Source organism: Colias philodice, chromosome 28 (genome assembly GCF_061535455.1).
Source record: "Colias philodice isolate Cphi_HAF_F1 chromosome 28, ilColPhil1 Martin Lab GWU primary, whole genome shotgun sequence".
NCBI classification, from domain to species: domain Eukaryota; kingdom Metazoa; phylum Arthropoda; class Insecta; order Lepidoptera; family Pieridae; genus Colias; species Colias philodice.
In genome coordinates, this window is record NC_143113.1 from 4281158 (window position 1) to 4295836 (window position 14679).

General features: G+C 32.6%; 1 protein-coding gene across 1 annotated transcript in view; it reads right to left on the reverse strand.

Moving 5' to 3' along the window:
- Np (serine protease notopleural) overlaps positions 1 to 14679 on the reverse strand; it is a 42284-nt gene that overhangs the window by 5525 nt on the left and 22080 nt on the right. Inside the window, exons 3-6 of the mRNA XM_089712158.1 lie at positions 12597 to 14171; positions 8003 to 8383; positions 7573 to 7656; positions 5340 to 5517 (exon numbers count right to left, since the gene is read on the reverse strand). Of these exons, the coding sequence (XP_089568284.1) occupies positions 5340 to 5517; positions 7573 to 7656; positions 8003 to 8383; positions 12597 to 14171 (2218 nt within the window). The remainder of the gene's footprint in view (positions 1 to 5339; positions 5518 to 7572; positions 7657 to 8002; positions 8384 to 12596; positions 14172 to 14679) is intronic.

A 14679-nucleotide genomic window follows, 5' to 3' on the forward strand; every position in this document is an offset into this window, starting at 1 on the left:
ACTCATTTATATTATAAAAGCAATGAGATTGCAGCCACTTTTTTAATTTAAGTTTAAACAATTGCATGGGCAATTCCTTAAATGCCATTGGGATTCCGTTATATATCTTCGCACTCATAACATGGCTGTTTTTGCTACATAAAGCAGTGCGACAAATTGGAAGTTGCAATCTGTGAGGATCCCTGGTTGGGTACTGACTATTTTGACAACTTTTAATGTACATATAGGGATGCTGTTTTACAAATATTCCAACCTCCAAGATGTATAAAGAAGTAAGTGTTAAAAGTCCGAGTCGCTTAAATAAGTCTCGACAACTTTCTAAGGGCCCTACTCCACATATTGCTCTGACACACCTTTTCTGAGCTATAAAGACTTTGTTTACGTTTGTAGAGTTGCCCCATAAAATAAGACCATACCGAAGCAACGATGAAACATAACCATGATATGCAATGATTGCCGCTCTCTCATCAATAATCTGTTTAATTCTTCTGAGGGCAAATACAAACTTATTTACACGGGTACAAACAGAATCCGTGTGAGCTTTCCAATTTAAGTGGTTGTCTAATGTGATACCTAAAAATACCGTTTCAGTAACTTCGTCAATACGTTGTCCATTATAAATTATGTCAAGGTTATGTCTAATGTTATGATAATTACAGAATTGCATTAGTTTTGTCTTTGTAATGTTAGGAGTTAAATTATTATATTTTAGCCATTCTGTTACATTTTTGATAGTCAAATAGATGTCTTCTTTGTAGGTAGTCAATTTGTTACGAGGTATGGTGATGGATACATCATCCGCGAACAGAGTACATTTATGTTCTGTAACGTTAGGAAGATCATTTATGTACAATAAGAACAGGAGAGGCCCGAGGATACTGCCTTGTGGCACTCCGTATTTATTATGTACGTATTGTGATCTTACCGACTTTTTTAACGAATTGTTGTCTATATACGATATCTCTACACATTGCATACGGTTAGTCAAGTATGAGGTCAGCCACTTGTGCGCTGGACCTCTTATTCCGTACAGAAAACATTTTCTGAGTAGAGATTCATGGTCTACACAGTCAAATGCACAGCTCATATCAAAGAAGACTACAGATACCTCATTACGCCTATCAATGTTGTCAATTATATTTTTAGTCAATGTGTGAGTTGCGAGTGTGGTCGATTTACCTTGTTGAAATCCATTCTGCTCTTGTTTAATGATATTAAATTTACTTATAAATCGATTTAACCTGCTATACATAATTTTTTCATAAATCTTTGCTATTATTGGTATAAGGGTAATTGGTCTATAATTGACTAATTCCTGTCGTTTGCCTTTTTTATGTATAGGTCTAATGATTGAATATTTGAGTCTATCAGGGAATATACCTTGTGTAAGAGATAGATTAAGCAGATGGACTAATACAGGACATATTACTTTTATACACATTTTAATAGTACATGTTGGTATATTGTCATATCCTACTGCTGCAGTATTATTCAAGGATTGTACAGCTTTATAGACATCGGATTCTATGCACGGAGATAAGAAAATAGACGATTCGTTAGACACAATACTATACTTAGCAGAACCAGAACCATTAGCGGAGTTATGTCTATTGAAAAACGTATTGAATGCTTCTGCAATTTTAGCAGGTTCATTTATTACAATATCGTTTTGTGATATATATTCGATATTTTCAGACATGTTATTATTATTAATTTTATTTGATATTATATTCCATGTCGCTTTTGATTTATTTTTTGATTTATTTATATAATTGCGGTTAATACATTTTTGAGAAGATACAATACACTTTCTTAAAACTCTTTCGTATTTTTTATAATTATTTCTGTTATTTTCAGATTTATTTTTGTAGTATGTATGACGAAGCTTACGTTTATTCCGACTTGAGATTTTTATACCTTTTGAAATCCATTTGGGTGATGCTACACTGTTCTTTACTTTTATTTTGTTTATAGGAAAGCATAGATCAAAAAATAATTTAATTATGTCATGAAATTCATTGAAAGCTTCATTACTTGAGGTTTGTTGTAGAACTTCGGTCCAGGATAAGCTGTTTAGAGCATTTACAAATTTCTTCGTATTTTCTTTACTGTAACAACGTTTTTTTATAAAGATGTGATTTTTTTTCTTCACTGTGGCTATGGGAAATTGTAACGTTTGGCCAGTTTCATGGTCTGACAGATCAAGAAAATGAACTTTGCCAATTGACTCTCTAATGTTACTTATGATAACATCCAAGCAGGAGTTTCGCCGCGTGGGTTGGTTAATGTGCAAATAAAGGTTGTAGGCCATTAAGATTTCTTTAAAACTATTGGAAATGGGAGTATTTTTTAAAATATCAATGTTCATGTCGCCAGCAATTATGATTTTTTTATTTGATTTAAAAGTCATTTTATGTAAAAGAATTTCAAAAATGTTTAGAAAGTTGGTACTATTAGAATCTGGTGTCCTATAGATACAAATAATAATCATTTTCATATTTGGTATTTCGACTCCGCAACATTCAAATACTTTTTCCACCGAAATTTCATTACAGTACGGTATATTAATTGATTGTATAGTTTTGTCAGTTAAGATACATACTCCTCCTCGCTTTTCATTGCGTCTAGAGAAGGAACTTGCAAGTTTAAAGTTTTTTAATTGTATGCATGTTTCGTGTCCTGCTTTTATAAAAGTTTCCGAAAAACAGATAAAGTTAATTTTATTACCAAATTCCGAAAGCTCGTTAATTGTAACTTCAATAAGTTGCGTTTTGTTAAGTAGGCCCGCAATATTTTGATGTAATAGACTAGCTACGTTAGACTCTTGTTGTTTAGCTTTCGAAAAAATGTTACTGACGTGTCTGGAATCGAACTAACGTGTAACTCCGACGGCTTTGAACATTTTGTTTTTGAAACAATAGGAAAGTAGTATGGTATGGTACCTTTTTCAGGAGGCAACTCTTTTTTTACAGAAAACGTTTTTTGTCTTTTATAATGGCTTTTTTTGAAAGTTAAAAATGTTTTTGTATAGTAATACATGTCAATTTTATAGTTGAGAATTTTACAAAGTTCAAAATAGTACATTTTAGTTGTCCTATAAAAGGGTTTTAGATTTACAAAGTCACAGTTTTTAAAATTATTACATACATAAAATAACATCTCATTTAGCTTTTTTTCGCTTAGGTACAGATTATTAATTACACTTAACAAGATTACTTTTGCATTTTTAACATTTCTTAGGATAACTATGAGTTCTGACATTATTTCGAAGGGATTTTTGTCATGCTCGCCAATACATAAAATTAGGACATTATTGGGAGAATCTGGAAAATTGGAAACATTTTTCGTTATTTCAGGGGTTGAGGCATACGGTTTTGTAAACGAACTTATCGCATATTTTAGGTACTTTGTCTTTTCCCTGCTTTGTATCAATGCGGTTGATAAACCGATACATTGCTGTCCACCTAGGATTAGTATTTTGTTCTCATTTGTCGACTCATTCAGAGGTAAATTAATAATGCTTTTATTATCTGTATTATTTTTTAATTCAGCGCCATCTAGCGAGAGTACTGATGTGGAAGAGTTTGCCTTCGCGCCATCTTGTGTTGGATAGGGTGCTTCATTATTTATGAATTTATCTATTGGACACTTTGAATTTGTCGATTTTTCTTGTTGGCCATCTAGTGACGAGGAGCATGCGTTTTTCTTAGATGTTTTATGATTCGATGTTGAGGGTAGCGATATTTTTTCAAGTGAGGCTATGTAATCTTTGTTTTGTTTATAGTTTAAATTCAAGTCTGTGCAGCTATTACTAAGTTGCTCATCAAGAGTAGATTCATTTAAGTATTTACGCCGTTTTCTAACACTTGAAGTTTTTAATATGGTGGGCGTTGTGCAGATAGATTTATATTGTGATATTGTGATTTGTTGTGATGAGGTAAGTTTTTTTAGGGAGTTTATTTCTAAGTTTAACTCGTCAATTTCATTATGTGCAGCTTGTAGTTGATAACTTAATTTTCGGATTTCTTCTTTAAGTTCTTCTCTGTCATTTATTACAGTTGATAAGTCAGGTAGGCTTTTTGGCGAAATAGTGGAATGCAAGGACCTGAATGAAGAGTTTAAGGATGTATTCAGTGTTTGCGATTTATATTTCCGCAGAGTTACGAATTCTTCATCCATATTTAGATTTAGATAGATTTCATGTAATGACTCGTGCTATAATCAGTATTTAGTAGTGATAACCCTTATAGATATATACCAGCTGTTTTAGTATCTAGATGTCTCTGATGTCATGTAGGTAGTAATAACGCTGAGACCGTTATTATCGAGACAAGACTTAATTTAGGTATATATTTTTCCCTCTAGAATTTATTTTCTATGTTGAAAATTTGCATTTTTGTCAATTCCACTAGTTATTTGTTATTCATTTATCCTTGAAAGTTGTAGTTTGAATTTGGAGTTGTTGCTTGATTTCGAGAGTTTTAACAGTTACGGTTAAAGTAAATTTTAATTTGTCTTACTATATGGAATTTTTGCAGTATTTTAGGTAACTTACGGCACTTATTGTGAGCAGTGAAATAAAATCCATTTACACAATTGTTTTTTGTTGAATTCTTCTCAGTTCAAATCACTTTTCTTGAATTTGAGTGACTGACTTTTTGTTCGGTCATTTATTTTATTACTGGAATTTGTTTCACTTGGATAACACTTACACTTCTTTATTGTATCTAACTTAAGAATTTAGACTATATTTTACTTGAGTTTTATCAGTATTTTATTTTTAAATGTAAAAATACTACGGAGCGGATTTTGACGTAACGGTCAACGTAACGGTCGTCCAATGCGAATGCATTACTTAGTTAAATGTTATAATATACAATTAAGAACATCCAAAAATAAAATGTCCACGTAAATAATATTTAGCAGTGCAATATCTGTAATTATACATATATTTATGAACAAATAATTACATCAGATATTTTAATAATCGCAATTATTTTGAATGTACATATGAATAAAGATTTTATCATAATATTAATAATCACAATTGTTTTATTTCCCATTTGTTGCAACCCTAGCGTATTTTCGTGTGGCAGCGTAATTACCTACGCTGGCGGCGGCATCGCGCGACATCAAAGGCGATTCCTTACTGTAGGAAATAATGGTAATACTGTGGTATTATCTACAGTCTGCACTTCTAGACATACCTATTTAAAAAATCTTATTCTACACATTATATTCCTTCAACCACAAAGTTCCCGTCCATACTACCATAAAACATCTTAATTACAACCAAACCATCTTTTTTTTAACACTAAAAGTGTTAATTAAATACTCACTGTTCCACACAATGCGCAGCCGTAATTGCCCAATTTTCGTTCAACAACGCCGCCCCGCACTTGTGCAAGTACGTCGACGTCCTGTACTGCCGCAGGGATATCTGCCACGGCCACTGACCGAAGCCGGACTTCGCGCCACCAACAATACGTCCTTGCGGCCACATACGACGACCGCACACTGCCAGGAGCATTAGCGTAGAATTTATTATCATTTTTATTTACTTTTCTTTACACACCAGGAAATATAACAACTATTTTTAGAACACTAGCCAGTAAAGGCATAAAAGAAAAAAGAAAAATTGTCTGTCATAGATTACAGAATAACGAGAATTTCAAAATGGAATGGAACGTCTTCATTCGAAACAAAGCAATGTTTGTGTTTCTGCTAATGATAATTATTTAAGCCCGTTAAATGTAGTGAAGTTATTTGAAAAATGTTTAAATTAGTGTTACACAGTAGGAAGTGTTTTTGTTCACAAAAATGTCCTTAAAGAACCAATTTGGACGCTGCCGTTACGAAACTGAACTGTTTTTATACAAGAACAATCTGTGCTCAACGTAAGTATTAAAAAGTATAATCATGACTGCAAAGCTACGGATAAGCGTTGCCATTTTCGGTAGGCCATTGCCCGATTCAGTGTGCCACGAATCACAATACACTTAAACTTGCACTTGTTCAAATATCAAACAGGTTCCACTTCCTTACACAACAATAAAGGAAAATTATAAATGACACTTTTTCAAGCTTTTTCATTAACATAATCAATCACTCAATATTAATTCATTAGGTACAATATTTCCCAAAACATAACATAAAACCTCATTAGAGCAATCAAAAGTTCCCGCCAAAAAGAAAAAGTAATGTTTTTTTTTTTTTAATTTAAAATCGTTCCGATACACGTCCTTGCACCTTGGCCGTATTCACGCGCGAACTCTGACAGCTCAAGTCATTGTTTGTAATGTGTTAATGCGAAATATATATTTTTTATTGTTATTTACGCACGGGAGATCGCTGTTAAATTTGTCGGGCTTTGACCGTAGCTTTGGCGAATGCAAATTGGTTTTTCGAAAATTGTGGTCGGAATTTTTAATAGGATATTAATGTAAGGATTGCGTAATATATTTTTATATGGAATTATTCAACCAGAAGAGCACTATTTTAAAATAAGTCTTTCTTATCAGATTGAAAGGAAGGAAAAGATTTCATTGCAAGATTATTATTTAAATGCTTCCCTGGTCTGTTTCTTTTATAATTTGAATTTTAGAAGTAGGTAATTTAGTTCGTAAAAGATATTTAAAAAATTCAATGTATCAAGTAGGTACATACATTATACAATGTTTTTACACGATAATTTTCGCGTAGTTTCTCGCGGTTTCAGCACGATGATATATTTTCATTTTTTAATGCCTAAATATTAGTAGATATATTATGATAAATAAACTCACTTTACTTTTGATAAATGTATGATGTTTTTTATTTAAATGCATTTTTTAAATACGATTTGTTTGTGACCATGGTAAATGGTAATAAACCTCTTCTATTATTAACCACTACCGCAAGAATAATCTTCATGTGGTTGAATACGGAAGTTAAATGGTTAAGCTTATATTATGTAATTATTGTTAATGAGACGGTTAATTTTTAATTTAAATAATATGTTTGTAGTATACCTACATATACGTACGTACTTTTAGCTATTCTGTATAAATTTTGAATACTTAGAAGCAAAAGTTTAAAGTAATAAACTCGTTTTATCATCAATTCGACATCAACTAGTTTCTTTTAAACAACCATATTTCTCCTTTATTTAAAAAAAAATAAATTCTAAAATAAATATATTTTATTTGTTGACCGTACAAGGAAGTATTTGATATCGAGGTTAGGTCAAGAAAATGGCTACTTAATTACAATGTGTAGTTAGAGACTTTATTTGCGATTGAAGATCATTAGAAAATGAATATAGATAATTCTGTGTCGTAAAGAATTATAAATTTATTTATTTTTATAAATTATTAAAAAAAAAGACGTGTGGCACTCGGGGACTGCCGCGGTAAAGCTATTGCATAGCATGCCTTCAAGCCACACCTCCGAGCCCGTCGGAGTGCGGAGCGTGAGGTTTTTTTCGTTACGGAATTTCTCGATTCGGTCTCCGCGCTCAAGGCCCGCGATAGAAGCTATGCAATAGCTTAAAAATATATGTATTGTGTTTAAACAACAAATAGATATGCTTACTATCTTTATAATTGGACGTGTTGAATGTTGCTTCTGTGGTTGTTGTTACCGTTGTTGTTGATTCTGTCGTGTTGCTTGTTTGTCCTGAAACATAAATACAAACATAAACACAAATATACAGTCCCTTCACATCGCGTGAAAACGAATTTTATAGATTACATTTGCACTATATACAGTAGTCAATGCAGACGAATTTTGTTCACTTTATCATATAACATAGCATTTTGCATGCATTTCAATTTTTTTTTTTAATTTTAGTGAATTTTTTTATACATATAAGACTTTTTCTTTAAAATAACTATGTACTGTATACTTTTAGTTTGAATAATAAATAATAGTAGACTATAGTTGCGCTATTAATACGTTTGTATATCGTACTATCACTATCATAATATCGTATGTAGTATCAATACTTCAACGATTTACTTACCTTCACTAGTTGTTGTTTCGTTGAGTGTAACATTGGCCGCAACAACAGATTCTGTTGTTGGCGGTACCGTTGGCGACAACGTCACATTCACCGTGAATTCCAACAGTTCTGTTGCTGGCGTTGATACTGTTGTTACAGGTGTTGCAACACTCTGTGTTGTTACATTTTGTGTTGTAACACTTTGTGTTGTTACACTTTGTGTTGTTTCGGATTGTGCTTGCGATGTGTATGACTGTGTGAGCACTGTCACGGGTGCTTCTGTTAATGTTGATTCTGTTGTTGTTGTCGATGTTGTTGTAGATGATTTTGTTGTTGTATCTTCTTTTGGTGGGGTTGATAATAGCACCCAGCCATCCGGCGGTGTTATGGGTGACCATAGTTCTGTAAAATAAAATTCAGTTACTTACTATAATTTTAATAAAACAACAAATGATTATTTTTAGTCAAGTTTCAATATAATCTAGGTATATCAATTTATGACTTAATTTTTTCACATAATATTGAATAATAACTATCAAAACACTTGAGGTTTGCTTAGTTATGAAAAATATGACCTTAAGGTCATATTTTTCATAACTATTACATAAATATTACAAATAAAACAGCTTTTGAGTAACTAACACAGTAAAGCTAGACAACTAAGGCAAAAGTTTTTTTCAATAATAACCCATAATAATTACTATAACTAAAACACTAAGCTGTAGAAAACAGTCCTTTGTTATGCTCTAGTAATTAGGATTCCTGACCCCTTGCAACAGTACTTTAACATTTTACAGCTTAGAAACAAATTACAGTGTTAATTACAACATCTCATCACGGTATAATTATGGTTAAATTATACGTAATAACTATACTGTAGTTTGTATTGTTTTGCTGTCATGTTAGTTTGAATCTATTTTTTTTGTCGGAAAAAGTCTATACTGTAACTGGTTAGGGAGCCAGGTGCAAATTGGGTTCATTATTTCCTCTCAAGAGATAATTCGTCAGACGCATGAGAGTATAGTATTATAAAGCCTCGTGAACGTCAGCTGGCGCTCTGTTGGGGGGGTGAGCGGTTGTAGCCTCACACGCACATAGGAAAAAAAATACATTCATTCATTCATTTCCTCTCAGCTAAAAATTTGTCAAATTGTAGCTAACCCAATATCTCAACTAAAAAAAATAGTCAGCTGGTTACAACATGGTGTATTATACGTCAGCTGGTGTCTCGAACATGAAAGTTAAATTTAAAGAAAAATTTATTTTCCGTTATTTCCTCTCAAACAAAAATTTACCTGATGATAGCTTATATGTAACTGTGGATAAATATATATGTCAGCTGGCTGTATCTTGGTGGAAAAACCGTCAGCTGATACGGGAGGCTACAACCGCTCTTCCCCCCAACCGAGCTCCAGCTGACGTTCACGAGGCTTCATAATACTATACTTTGATGCATTTTACTAATTACCGCTTGAGAGGAACTTGGTCATAAAATCTGCTGCTGGCTCCCGGACCAAACTGTATTTGATTTGTTTTAGATTCTATTCTACTAGATTCTTTGTAAATACGTACTACAACTGACAAAATTAATGTTATTTAAATAAATACAAAGTTAAGTACATATATAAAAATATTGGTAAAACTGAATTTTTTAAAGATGATAAAAATTATTTTGATTGGAAAATATGCCGTGTTTAGACTTCTAAAACCTCAGTTGCCTAAAATCTTTAAGTTTTGTATATCTTTTCTTTCTTCTATCCATATTACCTAGCGCATTAAAAAGTAATGAAAAAGTATTATAAATTATTTATTAAGTACCAGGGATTATACCATGATGTCTTATAGCAGTATTATATCCAGTGTAGGAGAGGGATGGCGCTAGATGACATAATATATAGCTGTCATTTTTCCATACTGGAAATAACACTGCTTTAAACACCATGGTTTGGGGGCAAGATGCGTCAAATGAACCTTAACGCACGATTCGTGAATAAAAACGAACAAAAGCATGACCTTTAAATTGATAATAGAATGTGAAAGTGATTTCGCCGCAGTGACCCGGCGTGGCCCGGATACGTGATCTGAGTATCATGGGCTTGATTATTGTCTTCACAAGACTTAAGGAAAAGGTTTGAATCGCAGTTAGACTTAAAAAGGTTCCAAATGCCAGTTAAGTTTTTAAAAAAGTTGAATTTTAATCGACGTATCGTTGCATATTATTTTATTTTCGTTATGACAATGAATGCTCTGTGACCACATCTGTGACACTATAATAATGAAGGCAGTCAAATAAACAAAAAAATATTCGTAGTGTTCGTAACTAAGTGGCTTACAAGTTCACTTTGTCGCGTTTTTATTTTACTAAAATAAGTTATTTCTTGATGTTGATGATACTCAACTTGGAAGTTATCTTATAAGTTCGAAACTATGTCATATAACTTATAAAATATATTTATTTATATTTGAATGGATTTTCATTCAAAAGAAGTTTGAATTGTATCGAAAGAATGACGAAATCAAAAGCCAAACTATAGATCTATAGACCGAGAAGATTCAGAAATCATCTCATCTATTCTTTAAGATATATGTATAATAAATTTTAATAATTACACCGTTAGATCGATTACTACATGAAAATTATTTTCGCATACCACATTATAGTATCGATCGTGATTCGTGAGTCATACTGATGTTCTTATTTGTAAACATTCTTGTTTTACATTTGACGATTTGACGTAATCTGAAACGATTTTTTACTGCTAATAATAAAATTTCAGCATTCAGCCTTCAATTAAGCTTATGTTAATATAAAGAAAATAATTAATTATTCTGACAGTGCAAAGTATACAATTTTGTAGTAATATTTCTTCTACCTTATTCAAAGCTCAACATCATCTCTCCAAACCACGTTATAGGTAGATACTTAACATAAAATGATTCGATTATTTTCTCTTCTCTCAGATTATAAAAGAAACAAACAAAATTGTTAAGTATTGCTCATATAAACTAATGTAACGTCACAGATTACTATGTGGATCGTCACGTAACGTAACGTAACATGAGTGGCAGTTATTATTTAATTTCATCTAACCTAACGATTTTTTACCATTTAGGACATACTTATTTGTCAATATGAAATATCGTATCGAGATTTTAACAAGTGTATGTATACGTGAGTAATCACAAAGGATGAATAATAAAAACAATATAAAAACTACAGTCAACGACCTGCCATCGGTATTTTAGGTAAATATATTTTTATAATAGATATTTGAACCGTTAGTGCGTTAAGGATCATAAATTATACCGTAAATTCTGTCTTATGTATTTGAAGTTTTGTCAGTTGTCTTTTTTAATACAACGGGACAGTATTAGCTGCGCTTCGCGGTTTCACCCGCGTGACTCCGCTCCTGTTGTTATTAGCGTAATGATATTATAATATATCATTCGAGGAAGGCTATAGGCTATAATATATATATAAATATATAATATATATAAATGGGCTAATTTTCAAATTAGACCAGTAGTTCCTGAGATTAGCGCGTACAAACAAACAAACTCTTCAGCTTTATTAGGCTAGTGATTGCGATCATAATATGAATTTGCCAGTCAGTTCAATTCGTATACGTATACGGCCCCAGATACCTACATAATATCACTTCTAGGTTATACACGGTTTTTCCCTACAGCTACGGTACTAATTCTTGTAATCAATAGTCTTTTTTGACTTTGTCCTTTTGTCTACAACAGTCAACAGATAGAAATTCGAATAATTATTTATCATAACTTACATTAATGACATGATATCTATAGATGTACTAGATTGCAACTGAAGTATTTCCTACCTACAATGTATCTTATAAATCTAGGTTTTACCATCAACCTCAATACTTAGCTCATAACGGTTTTAAATCCAACTTAATGACTGTCATTAAAGATTTAAATCGCATTTTCCTGTTAATCAACAGGAAAGTTAGTTAAGTTTTGATTCTGAGAAACTTCGTTAGTCATTTGAGATGCAAAGGCATTATACTCAATACTAATAAGGTTAATTCTACTTATTGCTCTTTAGAAATCCGTTCTGGAAGTTAACCATAATGTCTTATAGCAGTAATATTTCCAGTGTGGGAAAGAGATGGCGCTATGACCTATACAGAGTGTCGTTAAGTGTGCACAGGCGATTATTCAGTAACTATTGCAGATATTAAAAAACTTTAATCTAAAGTCGAAAGCCCTTTACCAAATCAGTAAAATGACAATAATAACTTTTTAAAAAATAAAACGGGAAATATCCAAAAATTTTACACCAAACACTTGTAATGTAATCGTTAACACCCTGTATATAGCGCTGTCATTTTTCCACACTGGAAATAATACTGCTTTAAGACTTTATGGTAAGGGGGCAGGATTTGCATGTTCTTATAATCTATTTATCAGCGTGTCAGTTATTTATTTAACTTTTTTACGTAATAAAATGTTATTATCACCATATAGGTATATAAAATTTGTATGAGTTTGATATTTGATGACCTATTTGGGATTCTCATTTGGTTTCAATCATTGATTTTAGTCTATTCTTATATTTCTAGGATAATAAAGAAAAAGAATCACTGACCATCGTCTGTTGTTGTTTTAGGTGCTGCTGTTGTTGTAGTAGTAGTTGTTGTTGTAGTGCTTGTTGTTTCTGGTGTTTTTGTAACTGTATCAAAAGTGTTGGACCACGTCATGAAAGGTGGGAATTCTGTTGACGTTGTTGTAATCTCTGCTTCAGTCGGTTTCTCAGTTTCAAATACTATTGTTGTTTCTAGTAACGTAGTGTCTCTAACAGATTCTGTTGTTGGAACAATCGCTTCTGTTGTTAATTTTTCTGTTGGTTTTGGTGTTGTTTCAGTTGTAATTATTTTTGGTGTTGTTGTTGATTTAGTTGGTGCTTCTGTCGGTTTTGCTGGCGCCTCTGTTAATTTTGATGTTGCTTGTGTTGATTCTGGAGGTGATTCTGTTGATTTTAGAGAGGATTGTGTTGTTTCTGGAATAGGTTCTGTTATTTTCACATATTCTGTTGTCACCGCTTCAGTGGCCTTTGGAATAGATTCAGTTTGTTGTTCAGCAACAGTTTCTGTAATTGTTTCTGATACTTCATCTCTCTCTGTTGTTATTGGAGCGATTGTTGTTGTGGTTGTTGTAGATATTGTTGTTGTGGGGGTTGTTGTTTTTTCTTCGACTTTAGCTACTGTTGTGTTTATATATGTTATAATAGGTATTGAAGGTCTTGTAAATGCGGGTTTTGAACTAGTTGATTGGGGAATTATAGTTATATTTAATCTAGGTGGGATCGGTAAAGGCTTTTTGGTTGGTGGTCTTTTTGATGGTATTCTGAAGGGGGGTTTTCTTGTTGTGTTATATGAAGTGACAGGTTTTGTTGGCCGAGGCCTGCCTGTACCAGTATATTGTGGTCTAGTAAAGTTAGTAGGTCTGTACGTCGGTCTGGGCTTATAAGTAGGTTTTATTGGTTTCCTCGTCGGTTTCGGCTTTTCTGTTGTAGTAACCGCCTCTGTTGTTTCGATCTTAATCGGTTTTACCGTCGTTTCTTGTTCTTTTATTAAATTGCTTGAATCTCCTGATACGGTTTGGAATGTTGACAGTTTTATAGGAACTTCAGTGGGTTCTATTCTTTCAGTCGTTTTAATTACTTCTGTAACCTTAATGCTAGATGACGTAACCGGTTGTGTCGTTATTTTATCATCATCGTGTATCGTATTATCTAGGGTTGTATTACTATCTACTTTGTCAACATCATTCGGTTCCGTTCTCTCTTGCGCTACACTAGCTGTAGTTTGAGCTTCTGTAACATTCTGTACATCAAGCGGACTCTTAGTTGTACTAACTGGCTTGACTTTCGTGAATACATCTGGTATTTTATTGACAGTGCTGTGTAGTTTATCCTCAGTGTGAGGGTGGACAAAACTAGAGCTGTCTATCGTGTTATCGTCTACATTGTTAATTATACTTGGTAGGATATTTTTGTCAGGGATTTGACAGCAGGATCCGAAGTAGAATCTGTCAATGCAAGTGCCGAGGTGGGAGCCGTTCGCTTTGAGGCAGTCGATGGCAAACATGCAGAGACCTTCTTCACCCGTTCTTCTTGATACGCATGGTAAGTGTCGTATATTTCTTGCTAGAGGTACTGGGCCTGGAACAAAAGAGATAGAGATTAGGAGGGTGAGATTTTATGCAATGTTTATGGGGAGGGAATAAAAATCTCGTTATTATTGAAAAAAAAAAATAAGATTCGTAATGAGCAATGCAGATGCAATAAAATACCTACATTGGTTGTCTATTATTTTAATTTTTATTTAGAAACATTGAATTAACATAATTAGATAAGTCTGCATAACCGTTGTTTTTTATAACGAAGTAAAATTATTATGAAGCATTGTGTATGTAAGGTTATAATTTCATGTTATAATAATTATTTTATCATGTAAAAAATCTCAATGTTAAATTATTGTAAAAAATAAATTAAAATAGTAAATTGATGTACACTATAACCTACTAAAACGACCACCAATGTTTTATATCGCAACATTCATGCATCTTTTAAATTTAGTTTCACCGCCATCTTTTGTTTAATTTTAGAATTGAGGTAACGAATCGAAAGTGAAACATTAACATCTCAAAAGAAATGTAGAGGTCGTTGA